The sequence below is a fragment of the Capra hircus genome, chromosome 16, assembly GCF_001704415.2.
Source record: "Capra hircus breed San Clemente chromosome 16, ASM170441v1, whole genome shotgun sequence".
Lineage (NCBI taxonomy): Eukaryota > Metazoa > Chordata > Mammalia > Artiodactyla > Bovidae > Capra > Capra hircus.
In genome coordinates, this window is record NC_030823.1 from 4,182,350 (window position 1) to 4,201,943 (window position 19,594).

General features: G+C 48.9%; 1 protein-coding gene across 3 annotated transcripts; it reads right to left on the bottom strand.

The window, feature by feature from the left end:
- C16H1orf116 (chromosome 16 C1orf116 homolog) lies at positions 7,289-19,396 on the bottom strand. 3 transcript variants are annotated; one of them, XM_018060105.1, is made up of 4 exons: positions 19,221-19,396; positions 14,083-14,268; positions 11,536-11,713; positions 7,289-10,372 (listed from the first exon to the last, which is right to left on the bottom strand). In XM_018060105.1, the coding sequence occupies exons 2-4, from the start codon at positions 14,185-14,187 to the stop codon at positions 8,862-8,864; spliced, it is 1,794 nt and encodes a 597-aa protein (XP_017915594.1). In that variant the 5' UTR covers positions 14,188-14,268; positions 19,221-19,396; the 3' UTR covers positions 7,289-8,861. The 3 variants fall into 3 exon arrangements, with proteins under 3 accessions (XP_017915594.1, XP_017915595.1, XP_017915597.1); XM_018060106.1 differs by lacking the exon at positions 19,221-19,396 and adding an exon at positions 16,488-16,841; XM_018060108.1 differs by lacking the exon at positions 14,083-14,268 and having other exon boundaries at positions 19,221-19,337.

The window sequence follows — 19,594 nt, forward strand, 5'->3', positions numbered from 1 at the left end:
GGTCACCTCATGCAAAGAGTTGACTCATTGGAAAAGACTCTGATGTTGGGAGGGATTGGGGGCAGGAGGAGAAGGGGCCGACAGAGGATGAGATGGCTGGATGGCATCACTGACTCCATGGACATGAGTTTGCGTGAACTCCAGGTGTTTGTGATGGACAGAGAGGCCTGGAGTGCTGCGATTCATGGGGTCGCAAAGAGTCAGACACGACTGAGTGACTGAACTGAACTGATTGTTCAATCTAGTATTACACATAAAGTAAATTCAGAATGCTAATCCATAAACATGAAAAACACATTCATCAAGTAGAATTTGTCACTAGCCTTGACAACATATGGTAAAAATACTTTTAAAAAATCAGTCTTACTTAGATTAGTTCTTTTCTTCCTCATTCCTTTGAGTGTGGTTATGTTACTCATTTTTAATAAAGCTAGGTTTATTTTTCACAGTTTGTATTCCCATTTGGATCCTTCTACACTCCTCTTCCAAACACACACACACACCTTCTGCTTGTTACTACTTTATTATTTACATAGTAATTTTCTGGATATGTGAAACATTACCGTGGCTCTAAAATAAAATCTGAACTATACAGAAAAGGCAAACTCAGCTAAGTTCCCCGCCAACCTCAGCCGTACTCCCGACCCTGTTCCCATTTCCGTGCTTTTACGACAGCTTTCCCACTCAACTTCTGTAGGTATTAATCACACTAGTTTTTGGTTTACCCTTCCTGTATTTCTTTTCACACAAATGGCAGACACACATGCATTTTCTTAGGGTTTCTTTTCTCTTACATGAAAGGCAGTATCCTACAGATAGAAAGACCATTGTGGGTGCTGGGTGGAGAGGGACTGGAGAGAGGCTCGGGTGGACGTGAAGAGAATACTTGGGAGGCTGCTGCTGGGGACCAGGAGAGAGGCAGGGACACGGGTGCAGCTCCAGTGGTAGCAGAAAAGCAGAAAAGAGGGCAGGTCTGAGTGATGTTTTTGGAGGTGATGGTGTCATAATTTGGTGACTGATTACTGAGAATGATATCATGGATGATGCTTTGGTTACTGGCTGACTGATTGGATGGATGCTAGTGTGGTTCGCAGAGACAGAGAACATTTACAGGGTCAGCTTTGGTGAGAGGTCTCCCATGTAGGTCTGTGTTTGGACGTGTTAAGTTTGAAATGGAGCAGCTGAGGCATCAAGTACAGAGGGGAGGTCTGAAGAGTAATTTCTCAAGCTGTGAATTCTTCTCTGATCTTCTGGACACTCAGGGCAGGAAGTGAGTACAGTAGCGTGGGGAGCAGGATCCAGTATCTAATTCCAGTGTGACACCAGTGGGGTGTCTTACAGTTTAACCCAATCCTGACACTATCCACCCTGAGACAGCATCAGGTTCCACAGTCTGAGGGCTCAGCTCCACAAGAGTTAGCCCTTCATGTCTGATGCCAATCCCAAGCCCAGCATTTCACCTGTGCTTCTGACTGCCTGGCTATAAATCAGAGGTTCCGGTGACTTCTTCCTTAGGTTCCATTCATTTGCTACAATGATTCACCGAACTCAGGAAACCAGCTTACTCACTGGATTACTGGTATACTACAAAGGAGAATACGGGATACTGACCAACAAACAGATGAAGTGCTGCGTAGGGTGAGGTCTTGTACAAAGGAACTTCTGTCCTCATGGAGTTTGGGGCCTGGCACAGTGGCACTTGGAAGTGTTCTGCTTCACCAACCTGGGAGCTCTCTGAGACCCATCCTTTTGGGTGTTTATGGAGGCTTCATTGCTCAGACATGACTGGTAAATCACTGGCTAGATGTGGGGCTAAAAGTTGGTTCCTCAGGTGACCAAGCCCTATCCGTAGGTTCTATAGGGACTTTCCAAAAGTCACCTCATTAATAGGACAAAAGACACCCTTATTGCTCTCATCAAAGGAAATGTTTTAGAAGTTTTGTGACAGAAAAGGGGATGAAGACCAAATGAAAGTGAAAGTCACTCAGTCGTGTTTGACTCTTTATGAGCCCACGGACTGTGTAGCCTGCCAGGCTCCTCTGTCCAGGGGATTCTCCAGGCAAGAATACTGGAGTGGGTAGCTGTTCCCTTCTTTGGGTGTGGCGGGGGCGGGGGGGGGGGTGCAGTGGGGATCGAACCGGGGTCTCCTGCATTGCAGGCGGATTCTTTACCAGCTGAGCTACCAGGGAAGCTCAAAGACCAAATACACATTTGCAATAAAAAATCTCAATAGAAACCCCAGTTCTCAGCAGAACAAAAACACAAACAAAACCTTGGTAGTCATTCCAACTTCTTGCAAGAGGCTGGCTCCTCAGAGCAGAGTGCCTGCCAGAGGATGTGTTCCAGCGGGTGAGGTCAGAGGCGCGGGGCAGTCCCTGCCTCTCAAGGTGGAGGTGGGATGGCAGAAGATTCGGGGCTAGAACTGTACCTGATTTCCAAGTCTCAAAGAAAAAGTCAACTACTATACCAGTAGACAAAGGATGTTGCAGTCATCAAGCCATTACATTACAGCCACCCCTGCGGGTGAGCCCTGAGGAGACTCAGGGTGGAAACAGGCCCATCATCAAGTGGTCAGGCACTTCAGCCCCTCCCTCCAGTGATGGACCCTGAGGCGACCCAGGGTGAGAAAGCACAGGATGCTGGTCCCAGAGAACTGAGGTGCATGGTGAAGGGGTTATTTCAATGAGCCCAGATTCTTGCATCTTCCCATACACAGAAAAGTGCTACCTCTTGAACTCGAGATACCTAGTTTTCTTTAACTAACGGTAATCTTTTGATGTTCCAGCTAACTGGTCTTTGTTGCAAAAACTATGTATACTGCTTGCTCTCTTTCTTCTCAGAGCAGTCTCTCTGCACCCTGAGCTTAAGTCTTCAATTTCACCCACCAAATAAAATGCAATTGTCAACTTGTGGGTTGTGCAACTTTTTCAGTCAATAGAAGTCACCCTAAAATGTTAATGATACCATATTTGAGTTAACTTCAACTGGACGATATTCCCACAGCTCACAAGACCTATCTGGGGCCTTGGCTCACACTGAAGAGCTCCTACCTGAAAACCAGTGGTGTCAGGGGAAGAGGAGAACAAACTTCTCCCCTTATCCACAGAGAGGGAGCTATCTGAAGGAGGCCCTGCTGAACCCCTTAGGAAGAATGTAGTGGGGTCAGTGCGAGCTGGAAGCATAGATGCTGCAAGACTCTTGTGTTGTAGCCTCCCTCCTACCTTTTAGGGTGAAGGTAAGGAGGTAGTGAACACTGCAGTTTCCAGAGCTCAATAAGAAATTTGTTGAGAAGTCTCTTGGGGCAGATGCTCAGACCATGAGTACAGATGGAGGCGAAGGTTTCCTGAGTGCATTGTAACATAGCAGGAGGGACAGAGAAGGGGAAAAGGGAGCCACTGGGGTGGTGATGGGCAGTGTGCCTCACTTTAGGTCCCTTGGCATCTCACACTCAATCTTTAGCTAGAAACTCAGGAAACAACAAAAAGCGTAACCTTGGTTCTCCTTGGGAATCAGTAAGAGGCCTGGGCTTTGGGGACAGTGAGGGTGCTCCGGGGTGGGCAGTGTGTGGGGTGGGAAGGCAGGCAGGCGCGGGGAGGCCCAGAAGCAGCATCACAGAAGTAGAGGGAACATGGGGGAATCGGAAGTGGGAGACCTGCTGCAGGAGCTTCCGGAAACTGGACAAGGGCTTTTGACTGTTTGGGGTTGAGGAATTTAGGTGCAGGCTAGGATTAATCCAGTCCTCAAGGGGAAACCCTTTGGCATCTGAATTACATGTGTATATGATAATAACATTAGTCAATTCTATTTACTGAGCTATGTGCTAAGTATTTTTTAAATGTATTCTCTCATTTACTTCTATGCTCATAACAACAGCAACAAGCTTTGTTATTGCTTCTATGGGATTCAATCCATTTAAACGTCATTCTTTGTACTCCATTTTAAACTAGATGACTTTTGAGCTTTAAAAAAAAAAAATCCATTTCCGATTATTTTGAAATCTGGATACATGGTAAGTAGTGAATAAAGACAACGCTCCAGATAGGCAATAAGCAGGAGAGAATGATGGCTGGGATTTAGAATATCATCTGTTTTTACTCACTTGCATGCTAAGTCAGTGATGGTGATGGTGGTGATGACTCCTGAAATTCATAGGCCCTCATATCAGAAGGGATTTGGAGAGGTCTTCCAGTATATCTTCTTCAGCTAACGAAAGCCTGATTCATTCCTGAAAGATGTCTACCTTATTTTACAAAATGCCCCAAGAATCTTGAAACCTCTGTCTCTTCCTAATTTTCAAACATTGGTTAATTTTTGGCCATGCTGGGTCTTTGTTGCTGTGCCTGGGCTTTCTCTAGTTGCAGCAAGGCAGGGCTACTCTGTGATGGGGAGTGCGGGCTTCCCATTGTGGCGACTCCTCTTGTTGCAAAGCAGAGGCTCTAGGCACTTGGGCTCCAGTAGTTGTAGCAGGCAGGCTCAGTAACTGTGGCTCTAGAGCCCAAGGGCTTCCAAAGCGCAGGCTCAGTAATTGTGGCTCTAGAGCCCAAGAGCTTCCAGAGCGCAGGCTCAGTAATTGTGGTCCACGGACTTAGGTTTCCCTTGGCATGCGAAATCTTCCCGGACCAGGGATCAACCCTGTAATCCATGCATATGCAGGCAGATTCTGAACCACTGGATCACCAGGGAAGACCTTTTCCTGGATTTTAGCCAGAGTTTCCTTCTTTTATGTGTTCTTGTCCTCCATTTAAAAATCCAACAAATAACTATAGAATAGCACAAGGCTTCCTTCGTAGCTCAGCTGGTAAAGAGTGCGCTGCAATCAACCAGGGGTTCAATTCCTGGGTTGGGAAGATCCCCTGGAGAAGGAAATGGCAACCCACTCCAGTACTCTTGCCTGGAGAATCCCATAGACAGAGGAGCCTGGCGGGCTATAGTCTATGGGGTCACGAGTCAGACATAACTGATTGACTAAGCATACCGCACACACACATAGAACAGCATTTTGTATTTTTCCCCTGAACCACAGCAAAAGGAAGTTAAAGAAAGCATAAAGAAGTAAACTACATGGTCATGAACAACAAGAGATTGATGATAAATGGGAAGCTGGGTTTGGGGATAGAGAAGCTGGAAATAACTAGTTCAGCTTTCACCAAGACAGAAATGCCGATTCACTCTTGATTCTTTGTTTTCAAATTCTGGGAACCATGGTGTGGGTAAAGAGTCACTTGGAGAGTCTGCCAAAACCTACCTGTTTCTTTGGACTTTTATTTGCAGCAAGATTTCTCTGATTTCTTCAGAGCTGGACTGGGTGAGATCTTGGCTTCCAGCCCTGTATACATTTGCTCCCTTTGAGAAGGGATGTTACTATCACGTATTGGATATCTACACTATGTCCAGCACTGAGCTTTGATATTTCATATAGTTTGTTCATCTCAGCCATCTGGAAAGGATTATTACTCCTTCCTTGCAGATGAGAGCTCTGATGTTCAAAAATTAAAGTGTCACCCCCATGGTACCCTGACTGGTAAGTGATGGAGGTGGATGGAGCCCCGCTGTATATGCTTCAGAATCACTCACATGGAGATCATGGGGCCACGGTGTCTACCTGCCTCCCTGGATTCTAATTGAGGTGGTCATGCTTTCTCCTGAGCATCTCCCTGGTCTCCTCCTCTAGTTTATGAACCTACAGCTTTCCCTTCTGCCAAGGATGAAGGGGTTCATCTCACATATTTACACATATTTGAATCTTTACTGTCAGCTCTAACTCATAACATCAAGTTGGGCCTGTTCCGCAGTCTTTCCCTTGCCCTTCTTCCATGGAATGAACACTGACTTTTGCATACCCATTCACCCCCAGGGTGGCATCTGCCAGACCACACATTCCACTCTGGAAGGGCCATCTGAGAGCTGTCTGGGCCCATCCCTTGGCCTGTGTGTAGGACAGTGTGTGTGCCTGAAGAATGCCTGGGCGGCACACGAGCCGTGATTCAGAGGGGTAGCTGCCAACACACCTGAGGGCACAGAACCCACTCTGCTAGGCTGAGGAGGGCCAAACCCACTGTGCTGGGCTGACAAGGGGCCACCCCACTGTGCTGGGCTGACAAGGGGCCAGCTCCTCTGTCTGGCAGATGGTCTGTTTTTGGTAAGACTGCACCAGGCAGGGTATAGCGGAGAAATAAGGCCATGTGGAAACAGAGTTGTCACTGTGGCTTTTAAAATCAAATGAATAGCCGTTACAAACTTCTGCCCAAAATCCTTCAAAAAGGGATAAGAATAACCCTGACCCCACTTCCAGCTCTTCCTCAATCAGTTCAAGCTGAATGAAGAGCAATCCTATTTGGAATAAGAAGATGGATACAATTCAGGATGGTGGATGTCCTCTCTGAGTCCCCTCAACTTTCTTCAAAATGAGAACAACTGGCTTTGGATTTATTATCCAATTATTTATTGGATATTATTTATCATCCAATCATTATGCAATCCTTGAATCCCAAAGACCATCCTTAGAGCAAAACATTCTCTCCGAAGGCCAAGGACATGGGAAAGCATGGTTCTCCACAGGGAGGGGAGTAGGAGAGTCTCAAACTGGGAGATTTGGGGAACTGGGCAGGATGAGAATACAGAACAGGAGAGTAGGCTGTGTGACTCTGCTGTGTCTGGGAGTGAAGCTGCCCTCCCCGTAGTGGGATTTAACAGGAGGTGCCCCTGACCAACCGATGTTAGTCAACCTTGTGTTGGTGCCAGGGCCCCAGGTTCCTACCAAGTCATACTTTAGAGCTAGTCCCAAGCTTCCCTGTTTATCACAGAAATTAATAAAAAATAAAGTGAGCTTTCATCAGGTTGCATCTTAAGAAGCAGTTCAACCCAATGCATTGTGGTGGACCATGCAGGAAAGGCCTTCTCTCTTGGAGGCTGGGGTGGGGAGGTTCTGAGATAATACGTGACTGAGCTCGTCATGGGAGACCCCGTTGGCTGTGACAGGCCTGGTTCTCACCCAGGGCCAGGAGCAAGGTAGTAGGCTTTTGGGTGTGTGTCTGTGTGTGTGGAGTGTACACAGAAACTGTCACAGCCACACCTCACATGCACCCACACCCGACATGCCAGAGCAGGGCGCAGTCATTTGTTGTCCTTACCTTAACTCTCTCATCATTTTCAGAAACACTGAGCCTTGATGTGTTGGGTCCTTAAGGACATGGTCCAGAAATGCTCAGCAGACCTACAGGGTACATTTTCAACCTGCTTCCCTTTATCCACCCCCCATATTTGGGCATCATGGACTCCAACCAGGTCATGTCTCTGAACAGTATTTATTTCCTAAGGGGAAGCAGGGGCTATGTCCAGCTACGTCCGATCTTCAAGCTTGTATTCGTAAGCCCACACCGCCTACCCACAGTACCCTCTGGCGTATTTGCAAGTTGCACGACTTGGTCAGGGAATTTGGGATTCATATGAGTTATTAGACGGCTACTTTCCCAAATTAAATAAGAAGCCACAATACTAAATATGATCCTGAACATTTAATCTCTGCTGTTTCAGAATACACTTTAGAGCTTAAAGACCTTTCAGGTTAGACTTCTGCTGGTGACTGCCGGTCCTGAGGGTGCTGTGTGGATGGACAAGGGGAGGGGAGGGGTCTGCAGTGTGGGTGGAAATGGGAGCCCCAGCTCTGATCTCAGCTCTGTCACTAATGGCACAGTGACCATGATGAGTCACTTCCCTTCCCTAAAAGGACTGGATTAGAGTGTCTCTATGGCCCCTCCCAGCTCTGACAGTCTATAAATAAATAATTAGCAGAGAATGTAATGTGCTGATTTTCCATAGGAATTGAGGAAATCAAAAAATAACTTGCAATCATGTAGACAAAGGCTTTCAAGAGTTTCTCAGTATTTACAATGTCTCTAGGCTTGAGTTCCTAACTCACTGTTGACCCAGCCCTGGCTTCAGTCCTGTGCAGATGGGAGATCCAGAGCAGGAAAAACAGGGATCTCGGAGTCAGGGCCTGTCGTAGTTTATTACTGAGTTTAACAAGCCCAAGGACAAGACCCTTCCCAGGGGAAGTGTGATGTGTAGACATTCATCCCGCCTCCACAGACCAACAAGAGTGTCAGGATGTGTCTGATCCTTGGGACTAAGGACAGTGTGAGAGGGCCACAAACAGACTCCTTGGCTGTGGGCCCCTGTCCAGAAGGCCTGAAGCGAGAGGGGACTCCAGCAAGGGCTGAGCCAGTCTCCATCCACTGCAGGCATTCTGGGGGCACCACATTTCACGTGACCCTGCATTTGCCTAATGTCACAGGTACATCTACTGTCTCATTTGACTATTTTTCTCAGGCTCAGCCATGCCTCTCCACTCAGTTCTAGGCTGAACTCTACCCGACATAAGAAAATTTTCAACCAGAGCAGAATTCTGAGCAATGACTTCTTGTGTCATATAAATAGCATCAGTGATATATACAGCCTATAATACACACACACACACACACACACACACACACACAGCCATTTGCACAGGCACTGCAATGCAGGAGACCCAGGTTCAATCCCTGGGTCAGGAAGATCCCCTGGAGAAGGCAATGGTAACCCACTCCAGTACTCTTGCCTGGAGAATCCCATGGATGGAGGAGCCTGTAGTCTCCTCCGGGGTGCAGTCCACGGGGTTGCAAAGAGTCGGACACGACTGAGCGGCTTCACTTTCATTGGCACAGCTGCTCTGAATATAAATGTGTGGTCCAGTCTCTCCCCCAGCGAGAGGAGACCACTGGAGAGGAGCTGACCCCGTGCAGCTCCTGAGTCACGCTCTGGGTCCCAGCCTGAGCAGTGGGGTGCGGGGAGGGGCTGTGCGGGTGGGGCTGGTGGCCAGCGGCCTACTCCTTCAGCAGGCCCAGCTTCTTCAGCGCCTCCCTTCTGTGTTCATCTGACGCTCCCTTTGGGGAGATCCTGACACTGACCCAGGGGGGCCGGGGCAGCTTGCCTCGGCTCTGCCCCTGGTGAGACAGGCGCTTGGGGGCCCCCTCCTGCTCCAGGTCAGCCAGCTTGCCCACCTGGATACCCTCAAAGTCCTTCCCAGTGCCCAGGGAGGCCGGGCGTGGCCGGGAATTACGCAAGATGCTGGGCGAGATCCGGTCCAGGCAGGAGCCTTTTTCCAGAGAGGTGCTGGTTTGGGGGCTGGGAGCCTTCTCGGCTGAGAGGTAGCTGCTCAGCCCAATGCCTGACCGCTCCAGGGTGTTGGACTTGAAGCTCATCTGTCTGAGGCCAGGGACGCCACTCTCCTGGAGGGTCAGCCCGGAGTCTGGCTTTTGCTGAGTCAGGGGACTGTGTGCCCGCGGGCCCTCTGGGACAGGAATTGGCATGGATTTGGCAGCTGGAGCTGTCCCTGGAGTGGGTTCCTGGGTGGGAACCAGAACCTTGCCTGGAGAAGGCGGTTGGGCCAGAGCTGGTGCTTTCCCGGGAGGAGGGCCCTGCTTGGGTGCAGGGGCCGGGGCCCTTCCGGGGACCTGAGCGGGGGCCGGGGACTCGGCCTGAGTGCCAGTCTCCTTGAGCCTGATGGAGGGCCTGCTTAAGCGGAGGCTGGGCTCCTCCTGGTCCTGCGGCAGCCCCAGCTTCTCCAGCGCTTCCCTGCGTGCCTTCCTCTGCTCCTGCAGCGAGGACGAGGCGGGGCTGGGGTCCCCGGGTGCAGCCTCCGAGCGGCAGGACAGCCGGTTCCGGGGGTCGCTGTGGAGACTGCCTCGGCTGCTCTTCAGGACAATGTTTGGTGGCAGTTTCCGGGGCTTAGGGGCCGTGAGGGGGGCCGGCCGGGCACTCGGATGGCCCCCTGACAGGACGGCCGCATCTCCAGTGCCTGCATCCTGAGAGGACACCAGGGGAAGAGGCCGAGGTGGCGCAGGTTCCCCGGTTGAACCTTTCTCACTGGCTTTCTGGGACATGGCCTCTGGAGAGGGCTTCCTGTTTCTCTGGGAGCTAAGTGATGGGTGGACCTGGGGCCTGGGGCTCAGCTCCCCTGGTCCTCTGGGCAGGCTGCCTTGCCCACGCTGCTCGGGCTGGATGTCCTGGAAAGCCTCCGGTGGGGGGATGAGCGCTCCGTCCAGCTCAAGGGCAGCGTCTGGGGGCGCGGCCAGTGCCTGGCTGGGCTCACGGCTCTGGCTGACCCGCTCTGTCTCAGGTGCCGAGACAGGTCCCTCGGATCCCCCTGGATTATGGCTGTTAGTCGGGGTGGTGCTTTTTCTGAGGTTCTGGTTTCTGCCGATGTGGATATTTCTGGGGAGGCTATAGGAGCCAGACCTGAGGCCCAGGCTTTGCGGCCCGGGTGGATGAGCTGAGCTGAACGGAGTCACTCTTTTTGGCTCTGGTCCTTGGCCAGTTGTCTCCTTGGGATGTCCTGTAAGAGTCAGGGGAACAGGTGAAGAAGAGTAGGCAGTGAGAACCCTGCTGTCAAGGGGAAAGGAAACACTTCCCACACTCTCATCTCCAAGTCGCAATGGACGGGTTTTGTCTGCTTGTTGTTTCTTTGTTCTTGAAGGACAACGCTTTTGTCTGGATATCATTTAGACAACAGATCAATCCTAGCAGATTTCCTTCAACCAGGGATTAGCATTTCCTGGTGGCTGGGCAAAGGGCAGCCCAGACAGCTCTGTGTCCCTGACTCAGGCTCTTCCTAACCTCTACAGATACAGGATGGTTGGGATTCAGGACAGTCCCTCCTGCTGTCCTGGGGCTCCCAGGTATCTGAGTCCAGTGGAAGCACTGAGCTTGAACAGCATCAACAGGTGATTTGCTCTCGCCCCACCAGGCATCTGCCTTCTTCCACCTCCACTTCCTGTAAACACCTGGATGACTCTGTAATGGCCACAGCTGTCCCTGCGCCACAGGGTGATACGGGCTCTTCCCTTCCAGTGAGTAAGCATAAGCACCAGGCCCACTGGGCCAGGAAATCAGCCTGCTGTATCACCACAGACAGTGGGTCTAACACATTGTCAATAAATATTTCCCAAGTGTATGAGGTGATGGCAGTCCTAATACCAATGGGACTGTCTTCCTGGGATCTGTGGCCACACTTACATGCCATCTTTGTCTCCATCTACTGAGCCACAACATCATTCCACACTCTCTCACAAGGCCCTCAAGGTGCCACCCACTGAAATTAAGGGAGCCCCTCCCTCTGCTTATCTCCTGCAGCCTCATCCTCTGGGTCACCCAGATTAGCTCCCTAGACTGACTCAGGTTTTCCAGAGCCACCCACCCACCCCTCACTGCTTCTCTCTCCCACCTCGGTGGTCATATGGCTTTAGAATGTCTCCATAAGAGAGTGGGAGCCGGTCAAATCCCCTTCCCTCCCAGACTTTGATGCTTCGTACAAAGACACAAGAAGCTGTCTTAGACAATCCCTCCTTCCCTCCAAGGACAAGGCTTTATTCTAGCCCCAAGTAGAGAGGAGAGTGCTTGTTCCTTCTTCTGCCCATGACTCAGAGCAGAGGGCAGACAAGAGGGAAAGCGGCCAGGAAGATGTAGTATTTTTTTGGTTTTTTAGACAGTCTGTCTTACCCTGGGGGGCAGGCTGCGTCGTGGGCAGTGCTCGGGGACCTCGGGGAGTTGTGGCTTGCTCAGACTCGTCAGTGGACAGCCCGCTGTCAGCCTCAGTGTCCAGGGAGCCAATGGTTTCCTCCAGGAAGAGCAGACACTCCTTCTCTTCAGCGGACAGGAAATCGTAGCTGCTGTCACTCTGGAGTGAGGAGAGGGCGGGGGGCTGTGACAGGCAGCTCTCCAGAAACTGGTGGGGCCCGAGAGCCGCCCTGCCTCGGGGAAGGAATGCCGAACAGCCAGACACCTGCCCACCACTCCACTCTGCAGACCTGCTGGAGCTGCTTCCTGGAGCCGCAAGCACCGGGCGGGCAGAGCCTGTCGGACTGTGGTCCCCTTGGCATCCAGCTCCGACAGCTGGGCAGGCAGACTGCAAAGGGCTTTTCATTTGCTAAGTCTTGGGTGGAATGCTTCCAGGCACAGATTAGAAGGTCCCGGGTTCTAATTTTACTTCCTCTGTGTGACCTATGTCAAGTACTTCAACTTTGTGTGTACCATAATGATTTGATCTTAAACCTGAAGCAATACCTAAAATGGCATTACTTTGAACTTTTCAAAGCACTTCTGCATCCTTGATCTGGCATGTCAAGGACAGCATGAGAACAAACAGGAAAGAGAGTCAACTACTCGCTGACAGGCCAATAGGAACAGTGGCACGACGAGTCACAGACAAATTCACTAAATAATTTATACTTGACTTTGAAATGCATTCCATGCAGAATTTTTTTTCCCCTTGTGTATGTACTCTCCTGACGGCATTTGGCTCTGGCTAACGTTAAAACAAAGTGTGCATTTCTTCAGCAAATATTAACTTAAGGGAGGAAGGTGGACAGACTGGTATGGGGAGAGGGGAGAGCAACTTAGCATTAAATATTGTGCAGAAATTGAGATACATGTTTTTATTATGAAAAAGCACGCAGGCATGTTTGGGAGAACAGGTTATGGCCATTTCAGATGCTTACTGCCGTGTTCTGCGAGGCCAGGAAGATCCATGGGATAGTTGTTCTCCAACGCTGAAGGTTGAAGGGAGGACAAAAACGGGAATACAGGAGATTTGGCCTGAGTCCCTTCCTAGCGTCTCTACCCGTCTTCCTAATGTTTCAGTCCCTGCAGAGATATATATTCTTCAGACTCATTCAGATGGCCAGGAAAGATTTCGAGAAAACCCTGAAGATATCTCAGGTGGAGGGGAAATGGTTGTTGGAATGACCTTTCCAGTCCCTCAGGCTCCATAAGGAGTCATCTGTCAGTTGATTGAGGGAGACCTACATGTCAAGGGAAGTCCGAGATATAGCCCTTGGAAGCCTGGATGACGGCTCTGGAGGTTCTGTGAACAAAATCTTCTTTACTGCCCTCTTCTTCCTAAAATAGTCTTGCCAAGACTCCATCTCTGATTTTCTCCTTTGTGGATGATTCATTTTGGCAGCCTTTAACTCCTGCCACATTCTGTGTCCAGTGGTATGTAACTATTCATGTTGGTCTCTGCCTAACAGACAGAAAGCTATCTCTGTTGCCCCATCATCTAAGGTCAAAAAGAAATTCTATACAGATTGTCTGCACTTTCAGCTTTTGTACATTAGGTGCTGCTTTTTCTACTCCATTTTTGCATATCAAAACTCACCAACTATATTAAACATCTTCAATGTTCAGTAGAGGTCATTATGATCTTTTAACTTTGAAATATCTCTACATACAGGATATAGAGCAATAAAGTATACATTATCAAGGGTTATCATGTATATGATGAGTACCCATAACAAAAGAATGCTTACATTTGGACATAGGGCAGACTTATTTTTTGACACCAATCTTATAGTAATTGAGATTTAAATCCATGCCCAGAAAAACTATAATTTATTACATGTCACAAATAAACACAATGATTTTGGAAGATTCTCAATCTCTACTGACAGACAGGCTATTTCTTTTCTAGATAGAGGCAGGTACTAAATGCTTCAGATGTGTTTCATTTATTCCTCTCAAGAACCCTATGAATTTGGTATTAACATTATCCTCATCCTAAAACTGAAACTTGGAGAAATAAAGGAATTTGCCCAAGATCATGGAGCTTCTAAGTAGAGAACACAGACCTGCTTGGCTCCAGAACCCAGGCTCTTAACTGCTCTGTGCTCTTTGATCTTTGTGGAAGACTGAAGTGAGGCTGCTCATTGCAGAGGACTTGAGGAATCCACAGGGATCTACATTCTGTTTCCACTGTGGCCTGAGATCACTGACCCATTCTCTCATCTCAGTTATACCTCCCAACCTAATGAGAACTGGGAAAAAGTCTCATTTGTCTTATTATTCTCTGGGGTTGTCCCACCCTATTCTCTATAGAAGCGGGGGTGACTCAGAGGCAAAATACTGCCTGGCGTGCTTCACACTCCCTGACGAGGAAGATGAAAGACAAGGAGCAGTAAGCAAGGACGGTGGTGGGCAGGGCAGGGCAGGGCAGGGCAGGGCAGGGCAGGGTGCAGAGAGCAGGCCAGGCTGCAGACAGAGAGTACGTACAGATCCAGAGCGGGTGGAGGTGGTGCTCATCATACTGTCGCAGCTGCCGACGCGGGTCGTGGGTTCCAGGCCAGGCCCTGCTGGCCACAGCTCCCTCTCGGGCATCGCCTGAAGCAAGATGCAGGGGTGGTGAAAGGGGCTCCCAGAGGGGAAGTGAAGGGAAGTGAAGAATGTCCCAGGCTGGGCCTGAAAAGAGAAGAATCAAAGCCATGTGTGAGCTGAGCCAGGCTCCAGCGAGGCTCTGCCCGGGCCCTGAAGCAGCGTGGCGCCCGGGACGCCAAGCAAGCAGAGAGCTGGAAGGGGCCATGCTCAGCCATGCCCAGACCCTGACCCCCAGCCTGCACCAGGGACACACAAGCTGGACACACACATGCAGGAGGACGGACTTAGGTGGTGGAGAAGCAGTTCAGCAGAAGGGAGACTCCATCATTTCTCTCAGTCACTTTTTTTCTCTGAACCAGGGAACTTAACCTAGATTTTCATTACTAGCATTGGTATTACAGGGGTTAAACCTTGGGTTCTAGAGAGTAGCTGGATCTGGGTTCCAATTCCAGTTTCAACATTTACAGTGATGTGATTTGAGGCAAATTACTCTGAGTCTGTTTTTCCTCATTAAATAGGGTTAATAAAAGATTAAATGAGAACAGTTAGCATAGTTTAGTTGGTAGTAAATTAGCAAGTGCTTAAGGAATAAATGAGTAACTACTACTGTTTTTGTAATACGAAAAAGACAAGATCCAACTTGGATCAAAGTAGACTGAAGCAAGGGAAACAAAAGTTTTTTTTTTTTTTTTTTTTTTAAGGAACAGGGCATAATAGTACCTACCTCAAAGGGTTGTCATGAATTTATAATGAGATACTCCATTTAAAACACTCCGTGCAGTGTGCAGCCCTGTAATTGTCAGCTGCTACCATAGCCATGTCATCAACACCATCGTGATGACTCCCAGCATAGCCACCATCATTGTCCAAGTCTGGGAGGTGTGTGCACAGCACCCCAGGGGTTGACACAGACCTAGTTCCTCTCTCACGCATCACCCCCCGAGGCTGCACTTATTCCCAATGAGATTCCCTAACCTGTCTCAAATGAACAAGAGCAAACTCCTAGGTAGCTTCCTTCCAACTCCAACTCACAGGGAAAGAACGGCTTCAATTTCATTGTGCCAGCAGAAATAGCAAAGGAAGGTTAGTGCCATCTATCTTCAGGAAGTCCCGGGGGTTTTCATATGCTCGTTTGTGGGGAAAACTCCACCATAGTTGGAAAGGCCAAAGGTGACTCTCCCATGTTAAAATGAAATTCTAGAAGAATTAAGATTAAAAGACAGTTCCAAGATCAAGAACGGACATGGGGGAAGAGTTTAGAATTAGAATATAGTTTGTTGGATTCTGAATCCATGTTTTCCTCACAATGCTGTGTCTTATTTTCTACCATCTTTCCTATGCTCCCAGTACGAGGAAAAAAGTCCTGGAAAACTGAATTTGATTTGACATCTTGAGATTTGGGGTTCAGATTCTAGGGCAGGTTGTCTTTTCAGCCTGTACCAACAATTGCTTCCAATGCCAAAGTCAGGTTTGGGCTGTGCTGGGGGAGTCAGCCTGCCAACCACCTCGAGCTGACAAGTGCAGGGCCTCCCAGAGCTCCTCTCCTGCTGGGGAGGAGGCCTTCAAGTGCCACAGGCAGGGAGGGGCAGAACAATGGAGGAGGAAGAGGGACGATCCCTTATGAGCAAGATATGTGTAGTTCATGAGGGGCCAGAGCCTCTTAGGAGAGACAGAGGGGACCACAGGGGACAGAGATGAAGTGCAGTGATGAACCAACATGGGTGAAGATAACTCCTGGGTTTCCTTCACGAGCTCCTTCACGAGTTTCCCATTATCCAAAACCCCAATGAAACAAATGTGAGAAGTCACGTGAGATGACGTTCAGTCACCTCAGCTAGCCTCTCCATTAATGACTGACTAGGTCACTGACTTCCAAAAGTACTAACTCATTTCTAACATTCTGTAGGGTTGAGACCAACAAAGAGAATCCATCTCTCATCTCTCATCCATTAGCCAAGGCACACAGAAGGCACTCAAAAAATGCTAGATAAAGAAACTTGTCGTTCATTCTGGAGTCTACTGAGTTGCACTGTCGGAAGGTCTCTTTTTTGGCTTCTACACTATTACTGCAAGCTCTTCTTCAAATATTTTATTTCCCAGAAAATATATGGCTTAATGGAATTTTGGGAAACACTTTCAGTTACAGTAACATTTATTAGCCCTCAGGAGGCCCAGGGCATGCAAAACTTTATTAAGACAAAGATAATGTTTCCAAGAAGTCAGTGTAGATCCAAGGGTCTGTTTTATTGGCTCTAACTTTCCTATCGGTAACACTGGGGCAGTAACTGTTAAAAGTGACTCACTGTAATTAATGGAATGTTCTCTGTGAACAGATGAGCAGATGCTGCCTTTTCCTTTCAGAGAAAAATGACTGCCTTGTTCTTCCAACCATGCATCGGACTTTACAGGGGTTTGCTAACATCTCCTTCCTTCCAGGGTGGCCTATCACACTCTCACTTTGGAACCAAGGATGGCTTGAAGCAGCTCGAAGAGATAGAAACAATATGAACAGCATTGCTTCAAAAAACACAGCAGGGTATAGTTGATAAAGTGCTTTCAGATATGCTAATTGAGTTTTTTAAAAAAACTGCTAGCTTAGGCAGGATGTGACATTTTCTCCATTTGACAGCTAAGAAAGCTGGGGTTCTTTCTAACCCCTTCCTATGGGAAGTATGAAACAATCTATATAACTGCATGTATGGGACAGCCTGCGGCTCCCAGCCCTTCTAGAGGGTATCACAAAGGCTTTCCGCACGCAAGAGGGCCATGTACCTAAAGAAGGACCATTGGCCACCCTTGATTAAACACTGAAAACCCCAGGAACATCCTCTTTTGATTCAGCTTTATGCATCCAGGCCAGCTTTTTGTCCCAACAACAGATATTTCCAGAGTAAAGAAATGACATTAAATGCCGCTGATGCTCAAGTAAGCACAACAGAATCACCACAGAGATTAACTTGAACCTGAAACCAAAGCTGAATGAGCCCCAGTGTGCTTGCACCCCCTCTCCACACCTAGTGTTCTGATCCCCAAAGTCTGAACTGTGAAGACGCCTTCTCTTCTTCCTACTCCCTCTCCTTCCCTCACCAGGCTGACCTGACCTGGATGCTGCATTTCCTTTCACCAACTTTACAACCTTGAAACTTGGGGGCTGTTTCAGGTCAGCCATTGAAATCTGAGGTATTTCTACTTGATAAGTGGAGCAACAGGTGCAACACTCAAGGTGAGAGTTTGGTATCTTTGAACACTTGACCTCTTTGGGCAGCTTGAGGGGAGAAAGGAATGGATTAAGAGATGTACACAGCCTGTATCAGGGTCACCCATGCAAAGGCATATTAAATATTAACTACTCCCTGAAGCCAGCCAAGCCTTGGAGGAGAGTAAAAAAAAAGGCATGTGGCATTCTGGCATCTGGACGGGGTGGGGTGGGAAGAGGGTTTCAGCCTCACTCCTATTTGGTTTCTCTGTACCTCCTGAACAATCTGAAGGCCCCCTTGCCACCTTCCTCCCATGAAACCACCCCCAAATCCTCTAAGAACTCATCTCTCTCCCCAGTGGTCAAAGAGATTTCCTATCTCCAGGTCTCCAGGTCTCCTGCTGACCTTGGGCTGGAGAACATCCTAAGGAGGCCAAGAAGACTAAAAGGTGCGCTGTATGTGTATCCCTCTCCACAAGCACATGGGCAGGTTTCCATGTAAGTTTAGGCAATTTTACAATTGCCTATTTCACCAGTGGATTTGAGAGAGAGTGGGGTGGAAACATCCCCTGTGCAGAAGAGCTTTGCTTGACACTGCAGCTCATCTTTATTGCTGACAAGGTCACCATCTATGGCAGCCTTTAGTCAGTGAGCTTGGCGGGCTGGTTCTGGGCTGTGGGCTGAGCTAGAGCCTAAGGGTTCAGGTGCCAGGAAGAAACCCAATATATTCATTCAGGGCTTGTGTACCAGGCTCTGGGATCCTGACACTAGAGCTTCCCACTTCCCTTTTTCTGGAAGCAGGAGGAAAAGGCATGAAGTTAAGGAAGAGAGTGTTAACCCCCACAAGCTAGATGACGGAGAGCTGACTTGTTACTCTGACTTGGCTTCTACACCCAGTGTCCCTGTGTGGGGAGATCTGCCACACATACTGCCAATCAGGACACCTGAAGGAACGCAAAGCAAAACCGCGACACTGGTCTGGCTCTCCTCTCTGGACCCCGCCACACTGCTTTGGCCTGAACCCCTCCCGGAATTCCTACTAGACTTGACATGCTATGGTGAAGTATTAATGTGGGTGGGGCCCTGGCACAGTTGAGTAGCTTCCAGTTTGCCAGTCCTTGTGTCTATTAACAGGCAAAGTAAGAAATTTAATGAGGTTGAACTCAAATAGGCTTGACTTTGCAACCAGATTATCCGTGGGTTTCCAAAGATGAGCTGGTAACCTGACTTGGAGTTTTTTCAATGTAACCAAACCTCACATCGCCTTACAAACAACCTAGCATGGCTCACACCTTCCACACCCTTCCACAAGGAGCTCATTATCACACACACACACACACACTGCACCTTTTATTTAAATAAAGATAGACATTGAGTTGATAAAGCTGTGGGAAAATTTCTTGTTAGAAATGCAATGGAAAACCAAAGCACTTTTCCTCCCCTGGGCGATTTTCCATTTCTACTCCGTTTACTCCAACTATTCTCTTCCAAAATCACAACTCAATTTCAACTGCGCAGAGATGGAGATTTCTAAAGCAAACCTGTATTCTTTTCTTGTCTGCACACTATGCTTTATCCAACCTAAACAGGCAGATTAATACAAAACAAAAAAAAAAAACAAAAAAAACCCCAAATGCGTCTCAGCCCCGGTCTCCAGAAAAGCACTCCCGTCTCCAGCTATCAACCTACTCTGGTGCACTACTGGACTCAGAGAGTTGAGGAAGAGAGAGGAAAGTCCCCCAGCTGCGTTATAAAGGGCTCAACTCTGCAGTTCTGACTTCCCACGAAGACCCCGACTCTTGCTGCAGAGTAAGCAATAGTTGGTTAGTAATTAACTCACCTTCAATGGGCGGGTGACTGAAGAGAGGAAAAGAAAATACCCTTGTATTACAAAGGGCAGAGACGGAGACAGAGACAGCGTGCCCAGTCGCCTACTGCTCTCTTCTTGTGACCTCTTCCTGACTCACCTGGACAGGTAAAGGCTTCACCCGCGCGGCCTCACCCCACCCTGCCCGGCGCCCAGCCAATCCCAGGCCTCCCTCCCCTCGTCGGCTTCCAGCTGTTTCCCCGGGGAGGGCGCGGGCGGGGTCGGCTCACTTGGCCAATCGCCTCTGGCCCTCCTTCCCTCGCTGAGAGCCAATAGAGAGCCTTTACCCACAGCCGAGGGCCGGGAGGAGGAGCCGCTAGTTTGGGCTGCGGCTTGGACAAGCGTTG

Bases quoted from the DNA above. Each gene is read 5' to 3' on its own strand.
- C16H1orf116 (XM_018060105.1), bottom strand. From the start codon at position 14,187: ATGCCCGAGAGGGAGCTGTGGCCAGCAGGGCCTGGCCTGGAACCCACG. The intron at 11,714-14,082 runs GTACGTACTCTC...TCCTCACTCCAG, and splicing joins CCTCCACCCGCTCTGGATCT to AGTGACAGCAGCTACGATTT. The intron at 10,373-11,535 runs GTAAGACAGACT...TGACTCTTACAG, and splicing joins GACGCAGCCTGCCCCCCAGG to GACATCCCAAGGAGACAACT.